Source organism: Amphiprion ocellaris, chromosome 21 (genome assembly GCF_022539595.1).
Source record: "Amphiprion ocellaris isolate individual 3 ecotype Okinawa chromosome 21, ASM2253959v1, whole genome shotgun sequence".
Taxonomy (NCBI): domain Eukaryota; kingdom Metazoa; phylum Chordata; class Actinopteri; family Pomacentridae; genus Amphiprion; species Amphiprion ocellaris.
Window position 1 is genome coordinate 23,925,410 of NC_072786.1, and position 12,595 is coordinate 23,938,004.

At 41.0% G+C, this 12,595-nt stretch overlaps 1 protein-coding gene across 23 annotated transcripts in view; it reads right to left on the bottom strand.

Moving 5' to 3' along the window:
* The window catches only part of nav3 (neuron navigator 3), a 534,705-nt gene that overhangs the window by 13,162 nt on the left and 508,948 nt on the right, over positions 1–12,595 (bottom strand). For 14 of the 23 annotated variants that reach the window (XM_055006838.1, XM_055006839.1, XM_055006834.1 and 11 more), the window contains 9 exons: positions 10,733–10,756; positions 10,084–10,250; positions 8,148–8,234; positions 6,961–7,114; positions 4,547–4,733; positions 2,626–2,723; positions 2,448–2,543; positions 957–1,125; positions 550–785 (listed from right to left, as the gene is read on the bottom strand). In XM_055006838.1, coding sequence (XP_054862813.1) covers positions 550–785; positions 957–1,125; positions 2,448–2,543; positions 2,626–2,723; positions 4,547–4,733; positions 6,961–7,114; positions 8,148–8,234; positions 10,084–10,250; positions 10,733–10,756 — 1,218 coding nt within the window. The remainder of the gene's footprint in view (positions 1–549; positions 786–956; positions 1,126–2,447; positions 2,544–2,625; positions 2,724–4,546; positions 4,734–6,960; positions 7,115–8,147; positions 8,235–10,083; positions 10,251–10,732; positions 10,757–12,595) is intronic. The other 9 variants (XM_055006851.1, XM_055006849.1, XM_055006840.1 and 6 more) reach the window with 3 other exon arrangements.

Consider the following 12,595-nt stretch of genomic DNA (forward strand, 5'->3'; position numbering starts at 1 on the left):
GTAAATCTGTCTGCTCCATTCCCGTTTCTCCCTGTGGTCAAACTTTTACTATCAAAAACTACAAATGAATAGAATTACCATGACTGTTTTTAACATTATCAAAAACAGCTATTGGGGATGCGTGTCACATTCAGGGGCTCATTATTTAAATGGCATACATTTTTCCTTTGATCAAAAAATGTCAGCTTGCAGAGTCAGACTGTCAGAATCAGAGAGTAAAGAACTTTTTTTCAAGAACTGCAATTTTGTAGCAGCATTCAGTAATCACAGAGAGAGAAATCCAGGGTAGAGGAGGCTGAGAGGGAAATGATGATACACAGAGGAGGAAAACAAGCAAGATGCAAAGGAACAATATGAACATCTTTGAAGATCTGTTCATATTTGTATGTGACATACAAAATCTGGTTTTACTGAATGGTTGAAAAAAGTGTTCCAAAAGTAAAGGAAAAAATATTTGCTATCAGGGCGAGTGAACACTGAACTGAAAGGATTCTAAACTGTGGTGTGTGAATTTCTAGACACCAAAGGAAACCTCTTTGTTCTTCCCACCTTGCTGGAGTTCTGGTCCACGTTGAAGCTGGCCACGTTGTGCTCAGTCACCTCCTGCCCCATCTGGGAAATGATGTACTCGGCCAGCTTGGCAGCCAGGAAGGATTTACCGGTGCCGCTGGGTCCTGAGAGGATGATCCGACGGTGCTCCATCAACAGGTTGAGGTACCTCTGGATGATGGGCTTTGGGATGAGCGTATCAAACACGAGGCTGTCGATGCTGTTCTCCTTCACACCTACGATGAGGAGGGAAGGAAGGAACAAAGGGATGAATGTAGCTACATTTTATTCTTGCCTGTAAAATGAGGTTAAAGTGAACATTGATTTGTCTAGACACACACAGCCTTCTTGAGAATCCAAGCCAGGTTTCAGTATAATCCTGAAATAGAAGCTCCGTGCTGAGGTACCTTTCAGGTTGACCTTGATGACGTTGTTGTCGCCCACCAGGTAGCCGCAGGGCAGCAGCTCAGGCACTTCGGAGGTGTGGGAGCGAATCACCTCACCCATCCTGTAGCAGACGATGCTGTCTGAGCTGAGACCCAGACTGGTCAGAGGATCCACCCGAAACACATACTCCTGCAGGGAGGGAGGACAGTGGAAAATGAAAGACGAGAATATGGTAACAGCAGAGCGAAATAAATGTTTTTGAGACGTAGGGATTTAAAATTTGAGATCAAACCATGACAAGACTGGCTTAAATTTTCTTTCATATGTGTGTGTGTGTGTGTGTATCAGCTACACTTATCTTTTATTTAGCTCTACTTCTCTAGGGTTCTTTAGCCATCGATGACCAAAAAAATAAAATAAAGGCATCTTGCTGATCTTGTTTTATGTGTCTGATGTACTTTCACACAACTGGCAACCAAAAGCATGATAATGATGGTGATGACCTTGGGTTTATAAAATATATGAGTACACTACTGTTCAAAAGTTTGGAGTCACGCAGAGAATTTTCTATTTTCCATGAAAACTCACACTTTTACCTGATATCTGTTGAACAGATCAATAAGCTGCTAATACAGCAAAACTTTGACTCAAATAATTTACCTGTCACACATTCAGTGTACAAAAATCCAGATGCTGAAATGGTGCTCTTCATTTTCTCAGAAAACTGATTTATTTAATTATTTTCTGGAACAGGCACACATGTCAGATCGTCTATACAGTACAGACAGGAACCAGACATCACCACATCAAAGGCGATCAGTGCAGAATGATAGATTTTTATAAAGACACACAGTGTATTATTTGTTTACTAGCATTAGTATCTACTTTATACCAAGACAGCAGTTCTTCTTTATTATTAAATGCAATACAACTGCAAAATATCCAACCAGTGTGTGTGCTTCGGACCTGTACTAACAAGATCCAACCACCATAACATGCGTGGATTTGTCACGGCCGACAATTTCATTTGATATACAAGGTACCGTGGTACTACACATTGGCTGTATTCCATTTCGATGACCCTGTTCCTGGGTTTTAGTGTTGTGGATACTGGCTGAAGGATCCATCATGCTCTGTGCATCAACCCACATACGATACTGATCACAGAAGTGTCTGCAGCTTGTATACTGCACTGTGATTGTGCTGCAATGTCATGTTTTGAACCATGTTTTTTGTGTACCATGTGCTTTTTTTTTTTTTTTTTAGGTTTTCTGTTCTTTATAAATAAATTATTAAAAAGAACAGAAAGTGATTGGGTTAGTGTTCCCACAAATCAAAGAGCCACTCACTAACAAGGAGTCACATGGCTTATGGCTTATTAGCAAACCTAAATGGCACAGATCCATCAGTAAAGATCTTAGTAACACTTGCTGTTCCTGCTGTGACAGTGTCTGCACTGAATACCATCTGTTACGTGACTGGGATGAACCAATAAACAATAATCTGCTTACTTTGAAGAGGCGTCGAATGACTCCATCCAGCACGTCCCACTTGGTTTTTCCACTCACACCTATAGACCCGATCAGGTACTCATGGCTTTGTGTACCCTGAAGAGTAGTAATAACATGAGTCAGAACAAATATGAGTACAATACGGTGGTTTTAGCTGTTGGCATAGTCATACACAAACCTTGGTGGTATTTGGCCCACTGCTGATGGTAACCACTATCCGCACACTCCGGCCTTCTTTGCGTAGATTGCCCTCGTAGCTGTCGTCCAGCAGAATGTCTGAAAACAAAAGTTTGTGTTAGAAAAAGCAACCAACTTCAATCTGCCACAGCTTCGGTTCATTATATACAAACGCTCACTTTGCCTGCCAGCAAATTATAGCTGAAAATAGACAAAGTAAAACATAGCTAATCGGTTTCTTTCATGTGATAATTACTTTTACATTTAATCAATGTTCTCATCCAGAGTTAGTGCACAGAATGTAAAAAACGGAAATTAAACGGAGTGCACTCTAAAGAGGAGAGGCAAAGGAGGCAGAAGAATAAACAGAGATTAGAAATCATTCAATAAGAAGAAGTTCATTTGAGCTTTTTCTAGCTGAAGAATTGATGTTCAGTCATTAACAAAGGATGGGGAATCTGCTATTATGGCAGCAGCATGGGACTAAATGACTAAATAACCAAGAATAGCAGCATGAAATCCTATATTTGAACCACTGAGCTGAAATCAGACCTCCGATCACATCTTATAACGCTGATGTTGGAAGCAGCATCCAGAAAGCTTTTGAGTGCTACTTGTTGCAGCCAAACATGACAACAAACACATGTTGTATGCAGCTGTGTGTCCTGTTAGTTTCCAGCCACCTTTAACCTTTGAGTACAAGCCTCAGCCACACCATTAACTACTCCCCTTCTAAGTCTCTTCATTCCCTTTTCTCAGACTCCATTTTGGAGAGGGATAGGGGGTACTTTGTATTCGGCTGGCTTCCCTTCGCCGAGGGCTCTGTGTTGGGGTGATAACGGCCCGTTGGCCCACTCGTCTTCCCACGCGCCACTGCTCTTGGCTCATCCCACCATCAATTAACGAGGGCCCGAGTCCTCGGAGGGAGCTGAGCCTTCTATGTTAATTACAGGACAAGTGAGAGGGACAAACTCTTCCACTTGTCAAATGGACCAGGCCTGGAGAGATTTGCAGCATGTTCATGTGTGTGTAACTGTGTTTATGTAATAGGGTCCTGCTCTGTTGCGAACCCTCACAGAAGGGAGGGCAGCTATTTCATCATTTCATGCAGCTCCTCCGGATCATTCCTCTCCGCAAACACAATTCTCTCTCATTTATTGAGGCGAGTATGAAGAGAGCTAATCCAACTTGATGCTGTAGGAAAATACTTCTGCCCTGAGAGTTACTGCAGACTATAAACTGTGTTTTGGCTTAGCTTAACAGAAGAACAAAGCACTTACAATGCCATGGTTTAGGGTTTATTTCTCAAACACTGAATATACCTTTTTGAAAGAAATAAAACAACTTCCATCCATCCATTATCTATACACCACTTAATCCTCATTAGGTTTGCAGGTGGGCTGGAGTCTATCCCAGCTGACTTAGGGTGAAGGCAGAGGACACCTGGACAGGTAACAGTCACAGGACTGCATATAGAGACAAACACTCACATTCACACCTACAGACAATTTAGAATCACCAGTTAACCTCAGCATGTTTGTGGACTGTGGGAAGAAGCTGGAGAACCTGGAGAAAACCCACACATGCACAGAGAGAACATGCAAACTCCATGCAGAAAGATCCCGGGACGCAAACCGTGGATCTTCTAGCTGCAAGGCAACAGTGCTAACCACCAAGCCACTGTGCAGCCTAATAAAACAACTTGTCTTTTAAAAAAAATAAAAATCATTTAGCTTAATGTTGGGTTGAAAACACAGCCCTGAATGGCCGGCAAGAGCCTGTTTGGTTCGTCAAGACATAAAAGTTCATTTTATTCACTTCTACCCCTCTCACACTTTGAGCAAAGCTCTGGGTGTAACGCTGATAAACAAAGACACTTCAGATTGACACGCTGCAGACACCAGCGCCGACGCTGAACTGACCTGACATGATGGTGTCTGTGATGTTGAGGTTGTTGAGTGATAACCCCAAGGATTGACGTGAGGAGGACGAGGAGGTGCTGGAGGTCTCAGAGGGCGGCCGGGCCGTCTTGACCGGCGTGGCTGTCGGCGTGGCGTTACCGCTGGACTTGAGACGATCATTTTCCGCTTTCAGAATCTCAATCTCATTCTGTGTAACAAGAAAGTAATGAAAATGAGAGTAAATCTAATAGAAACTGCATTTAAGGCCACTAAGTAATAGGCTGCTTCAACAACAGATGTTTTTTTTCCTTCATTCAGGCTGGCCACCGTCGTTATTCTGAATGAGGATCATTGGAATTATTGGCTGTAAGCAGCTTTTTGATCTTCAAGGCTTTCTTTGTACTGAAGGTTAAGTCTCAGATAAGGAGTTCAACATGATCCCCATATCTGAGGGGAGACTATAGGCGTCTAAAGATGAGGCAATCCACATCCACAAAGATCCACTTAACTGAGACATTCATGGCGAATATGAGCTTCTTTGAAAATGTGAAATGACACAGCATCTCTGAACATTAGGCTTTGAAATGTCTGTCTTTTCATTACACTGCATAAACAGCACTGAACTAAATAAACAAATCAAATGCATTTCTTTGCAAGGAGAGACTTTACTTTGTGTGTTTTTTATGCAGCGGCATAAAAAATTAAACAATTTCCTTCCCTTCATGAAACGTGTTCACCTTGACAGGTTCTTCAATGACTCCTGTGTTATTAAGTACCTGTGTTGTGATTGCTGGAAGACTAGTTTAGCAAGCATTATCCGTTTTTTTCTACTCTACTTTTTCAGTTCCTTACATCTCCCACTGTTCAGAAAGTTTTCCGACTTTAAGACTTAAAGGGACAGTTTGACATTTTGAGAAATATGCTTATCTGCTTCCTTGCAGAGAGTTAGATTAGAAGACTGATACTGCGATCAAGTATGAATATTAATGGGGGGATTCCACTGCGGATGGTGAAATCTGTGAAGAGCTGTGCTGGCAGAGTGTTTCTCCACTGCACCCACAGCAAGGCTAACTTGTTTACCTTGCTGAAGGTGTGCTAAAAATGCACAAGTTGCAAACGGCAGACACAGCTGATCCCCTACAGCCACACAGCCCACCGTGGCGGCTTCTGTTTGCACCCTGCAATTTTTAAAACTCATGAGCTGATGAAGAACATGTTTTTAACAGCAGGATGTTTGTTTGCATCCTAAGGCAGTTAACAAAACTCTGATATGTTTGAAAGCAATCAGTAAACAGCAAAATGAGGCTCATATCTGAAAGTACAGACAACAACTAAGGGGTGAAACTAAAGCCCAACTATAGAGATTCAGCTAGAAGCTCTAATAGTGCTAAGAGATGAAACCAGAGCGACTTTTAGGAAAATAGTTTTACTTCCTAACAAATCCATGACGTACACTTTTTACCACTCAAATATGACATTGGTATCAACCTTCATATCTAACTCTTTGCAAGAGTGCAGATAAGCTCATTTTTCAAAATATCAAACTGTAAGTTAAAGTGACATCAATAGGTGACGTGTGAGAGTGCTATGTGAATAGATATGTTATGAGAGGTTTTGTGTTTGTATGTGTGAGAGTGTTACTTTGCCTTGAGGCCTCCTTGTGCCCCGCTGGTGCCCTGTCGGCCCTTCACTAACCCACTGAATGCACTGTTAACTCCCTAACTGGTAGCTGTCATGCTCCAGTGCCTTGAGGGAGAAACATACCACTTTAGCCCAAACAAATTGGCCAGACAGAGTGGAAGTTTTGTCTGTCTGAGCCTTCACAGAAAATAAAATGCAGCACAATCTCTCTAAGAGAAGCCTGTGTTTGGGCCTCTGTGGAAAATTGATTGCCTGATATCTGATATATCTATTTGTCATGACAAATATTTACATACACAATCGTTCAAAAGTCTGGGGTCACTTAGAAATGCCCTTATGTTTGAAAGAAAAGCATTTTTTTTCCAATGAAGATAACATTAAGTTAATCAGAAATCCAGTGCAGACATTGTTAATGTGGTAAATGACTATTGTAGCTGGAAACGGCTGATTTTTAATGGAATATCTCCATAGGGGTACAGAGGAACATTTCCAGCAACCATCACTCCTGTGTTCTAATGCTACATTGTGTTAGCTAATGGTGTTGAAAGGATAATTGATGATTAGAAAACCCTCGTGCAATTATGTTAGCATGTTTTGAATGGTAGTGTAGATTTTCTTTATTACTGGTGGCAAAACGATCCAGAGTGAAGTTCATTTGAATTTTATAATAAGATCACTTGGGTCTCTTGGTAAATGGACAAATGTTCATGCTGCTGCAGTTTGACCTGTGTCAAACAAAAATAAACACCACAGATCAGTGGTGACCTGGATGCAGTCTGTGAGTTTAACCTCACCTGCATGCGGTTCATGGCCTCTCGGATCTGGTCCAAGTGGTGGGCCGAGCTAAGCGCCTCCAGGCGGATGTCTGTCAGCTTGAGCTCTTTCTCCCTTAGCTCGTTCTTCAGCTGGAGGATGATTTCAGCCTCGGCCTCGGTGCATTCGCACAGCCTGCAACCGGGATTACACACAGGGAGGAGGAGGGGTCACCTTCAGGGTTAAACCAAACACACACACATACACTCCGGAGAGCACACACTTAAAGGAAACAGGAAAGCTGAAGTTCAGAGGGAAGCTGGAGTCAGTGGTGAGGACTTTATGGGCAGATATCACATAGGTGAATGGGGAAGTGGGGCATTTGGTGCAGCGAATCGCTCCCATTCATTGCACTTCTTCAGCCAAACAATCTTAAAGAGGAAATAAGTATTCCAGTTGCAGTTCCCACAATGCACAGCTGTACACATTTTGTAAGTTGGTATGCAAGAGTTTGCATTCACAAAATATACAGACTTCCCTTTTCTATAATTCTGAATATGCAGCCTATGATGTGATAAATTACTGCCTTAGTTTGACAAGACCAATAAAAAAGCTGCAACACCAGCGAACTGAAAACCATATTTACTACAGTATTTACAGTAGCTGATGTGCCATGATGTCATCACAATGACAGAGATTCACTTATTTTTATTATCAGATTTATAGATATCTAAAAAAAAAAATGAACTTGAATTAGATGCAGTTCTAGTTTTGCTAAAGTCAAAAACACAGCAAGAATCTGTCATACATTCATGGTTTGTCATTTGAAATTCAAAAACCTCCACATGCTCTATTCCCCCCAAAAAATATCAGACAGTTTAAATTAAAATGATGTCACCAGCTGCCCAGCAGATGTGCACAGTACTTGCATGCTTGCAAAATGGCCACATGTTGGCTCTTTTTCAGTGATTTACAGCCAGTTTGTTCTGGCACAAGAAACCACCTGCAAAAACAGATAACGACAAACTAACAGATGACATGTTTCCACTCTGTATTCAACTTACTGCTTCTACTCTTCCTGAACTGAGAACTAGACACTTTTGTTTAGATCTGTTAGGTTTGATATGTCGCTCAGAAATTTTACAGTACTAAGATGCAGAAGAAAGTCACACCAACACAAACCACTGCACACACACTCCCGGGGAGCATGCCACACAGTGCCTGTTACCGAGATCTGTGCTTGTAGACCACATGACCGTTTAGCTTTTTCTTTGGCGTCCAAATGGGAGAGGACTTGCTATCGCAAATGCACTTGCTACAGCAGGTGGAGCAACATTAAAGAGAAGGATGTACAGAGCGGATGGAGGAAAGAGAGAAAAGAAAAGTATGGTGAGGATTTAAAAAAAATTGTGGACAAAAAAATGAAAGCAATTGAATGGAGAAGAAAAACAAAACCGGAGACTGTATTTTATTAGCATACACTGTATGCACAGGGGGAGAAAGTTTCTTATGAATATACAGTGCCGTAAAAAAGTATTTGCCCCTTTTCAAATTCTTCTTTCCCCACTTTCCCCACTTTAGTGTTAAAGATCATCGAACAAATGCAAATGTCAGATAAAGATAACTCAAGTAAACACAAAATGCAGTTTTTAAATGAAGATTTTGCTTATTAAGGAAAAAAAACTATTCAAAGCTACCTGACCCTGTGTGAAAAAGCAATTGCCCCCTTAACCTAGTAACTGGTTGTTCCACCCTCAGCAGCAACAACTGAAATTAAGCGTTTTCTAGAACTGGCAACTAATCTTTCACATCTCTGTGGAGATATTTTGGTCCACATTTCTTTACAGAATTGTTTCAATTCAGCAACACTGGGGGGTTTTCCAGCATGAACAGACTTTTTAAGGTCATGCCAGTATTTCAATTGGATTCAAGTCTGGACTTTGACTAGGCCACTCCAGAACCTTCATTTAGTCTTTTTTTAAGCCATTCAGAAGTCAACTTGCTGGTGTGTTTTAGATCATTGTTGTGCTGCAGAACTCAAATGTGCTTCAGCTTGAGGTCATGAACTAATGGTCCAGCATTCTCCTTCAGGATTTTCTGGTAGAGAACAGAATTCATGGTTCCATCAATCACAGCAAGTCATCCAGGTCTTCAAACCATCACACTACCACCATGTTGACTGCTGGCATGATGCTCTTTTTCTGAAATGCTGATGTAACGAGACACACTCCTTCCAAAAAGTTCAACTTCATTCTCATCAGTCCACAGAATATTCTCCCAGAAGTCTTGAGGATCATTCAGACGTTTGCTTGCAAAAGTAAGACGAGTCTTTATGTTCTTTTTGGTCAGCAGTGGTTTTGGTCTTGGAACTCTGTCATGGATCCATGTCTGTCCAGTCTCTTCCTTATAGTTGAGTCATGAACACTGACCTGAACTGAGGCCAGGGAGGTCTGCAGTTCTTTAGATGTTGTCCTGGGTTCCTCTGTGACCTCCTGGATGAGTCGTTGTTGTGCTCTTCGGGTAGCTTTGGTAGTAAAGGTTCACCACTGTTCCATGTTTTCTCCATTTGTGGATAATGTCTCTCACCGTGGTTTGCTGGAGTCCTAAAGCTTCAGAAATGGCTTTGTAACCCTTTCCAGACTGATAGATGTCAATTACTTTATTTCTCATCTGTTCTTGAATTTCTTTGGATCATTTTGTTGCAGCTTTTTGGGAACTTTTGGTCGACTTCATTTAGTCGGACAGGTTCTACTGAAGTGATTTCTTGATTGAACAGGTCTGGAGGTAATAATTCTTGGGTGTGGTCAGTGAAGTTGAAATCGCTTTCCAAAAAATGTAATTAGCCACAGTTAATTTATGATTTAACAAGGGGGGCAATTACTTTTTCACATAGGGCCAGGTAGGTTTGGATAGCTTTTTCCCCTAACACATTAAATCATCATTTAAAAACTGCATTTTGTGTTTACTTTGGTTATTTTTTTCTTATATTTAAATTTGTTTGATGGTCTTAAACGTTTAAGTGGGGGAAAAATTCAAAAAAATAAGAATCCGAGAAGAGGGCAAATACTTTTTCACGGCCCTGTATGTATGTACAGTTGTGTGAGAGTGGATGCATGTGTATTCTATATCTGTATTTGTGGAAGGCACTGCATGTAAGAACTCACTCTGTGGTAGAGGGTGAAGAGCGCAGCGTGGCAACGCTGCCTTGCCTGTTGTCATGCTGCAGTTTGGGCGAGGATGGCAGAGAGTCAGTCATCTCCTCCATCTCGTCATGAGCCGACTGCGATTTGGTTTTCTTCTTGCTGAACGCCTGCTTGAAGGAGCTGCGGAGCTGCAACACACATAACACACAGGGGCAAAGACGTCAGTATTACCCCCGCCGACCTCCTCAATCATATCATGTCAGTTCCTTAGACATCATTCCTGGAGACACCACATCTTGTCAGATCAGGAAGTCACTCCGTGCTGTTTCCAAGCAATGGCCACTGTCTGGCGTAGGTAAAGAGGTAAAAAGCAAGGCCGTTAAGTATAGATGAGGATGACAGAAAGAGAGAGAGAGAGAGAGGCGGACCAGGCTTTTTAATGACCCTAAAAATTAGGGATGAACAAGCAATTTAAATGAACAAGGATGGAGGAAAAGGAGGAGGAGAAACAAGGGGGAAGGGGAGGGTTGCTGTATCCATGCCGACGTTCCGAGAATAGGGAAAAAGAGGTTGCTCTGAGGGTGGAAGAAGGCGGAACAAGAGAGGAAAGGAAGTGGAGATGGGGAACAACCACTGCACACATACAGAAGACACTCTGGAAACCACTGACCTGAGCTGGGATGGAATCAGCCACCTGAAGACGCAGAACACACCCAACGTTAAGCCACACAGACACACACTCCTGCTCATGTCACAGTCAGCAACAGGAGGCTCGGTTCACGAAAGCTAAATGCAGTGAGTGTCACTGATTCACTGAGAAGCACTTTGTTTGGAGGAAATGCTGCTACTGCTGTCGCAACCATAATAATAATAATCATGGCTTTTGTAAATAAGTTCAGTCAGTCGGAGGGAAACCTTTTCTGCAAAGCGTGATCAATTTGGTCGTTGTTGGATTATGACTAGAATTTGGATGAATAAGTTAAGTTCAAGAAAAGTTCTGATTAGGATCCGACACCAATAAATAATGTTTTACATGGTAGCAGTACAAAGCATGTAGTACATGACGCAGCATGAAATCTATAGGGGCAAGAACATAGTCATGAAAATACAGAAATACAAAACATCCATTCAATAGAAGTAATAATAAGTGAATCATTCTCATTAATTGCATTAAAAACACACAGACATAAGTGACTGTCTATGTAATACTAGCATTAGAGGTTGAGGGTCCAGTGCAGTAATAAGTAATAATGACTGAGGGCTATGTTATACTTCTCACATCTACTACCCATCTGTGGTGTTTGCAGCTGTTTGTGTGATCATCCACAAGGGAGTAGAATCGAGGATTAAGAGTCTAAACTCAACAATTCTTACACTACTGTTCAAAAGTTTGGGATCACTCAGACATGTCCTTATTCTTGAAAGAAAAGCATTTTTCCCATGAAGATAACATTTAATGAATCATAAATCCAGTGTAGACATTGTTAATGTGGTAAATGACTATTCTAGCTGGAAACAGCTGATTTTTAATGGAATATCTCCATAGGGGTACAGAGGAACATTTCCAGCAACCATCACTCCTGTGTTCTAATGCTACATTGTGTTAGCTAATGGTGTTGAAAGGCTAATTGATGATTAGAAAACCCTTGTACAGTTATGTTAGCACATGAATAAAAGTGTGAGTTTTCATGGAAAACATGAAATTGTCTGGGTGACCCCAAACCTTTGAACGATAGTGTTTATTATTTAGTTACTGTGCAAACATTTCCATATTGCAATAAACACTGACTTTAGCGAGGGATGATGGGACTTCAGATTTTGACATAAATTAAAAGTTATGGATCACCAAAGTTAGTAAAATACATTCTCTAGGAGTACTTTTTGAGATTCCAGTCTGGACTGAAGTGGGTGTTCAGCAACTAATTTGGCTGAAAATGTGTTCAAGCAGGCATGAACATCACACTCATTATTACAGGTACAGTCTGTTTGTCTTTCTACACTATAATAAATTGCTGTAAAAAGCAGCCAAATCCTAACAGCATAGTACTATTTTTTCCAAAAATACTAAATAAAGTGAAATCTGGTGCTTAGTTAGAGCCAAAAGCTAAAATGATCATTAACAGCAGGCTATTGTAAAAATTGACTGTGTGAACTGAACAAAATGTTTTTGAACAACAGTTCACAAAACACTGTTTAGACCAACAACTTGATTTGCGCAGATAAGAATGTTATGGCCAGCCTTACACTAAAGCCCTGAATTATGCCATTTTTTATTGTCATTTTAGTTCCAAAATATAGATTTAATTTTTACAATTTGTCAAATATTACTGCCTTTGAATAAATGTTTCCAATCCATAAAAATGTAACTTATGCTTTATCCTTCGTTGTTTTGTTTTAGGTTCTAAATGCATTTTTGTGAAACAGAGTTGGTAGATTCTGGATCACAACGACTGAAGACATAGTATTACTCTGTCAATGCAGCAGAGTTATGGGACGAACTACATACATTTGTCTGTCTGTCTGTCTGTCTGTC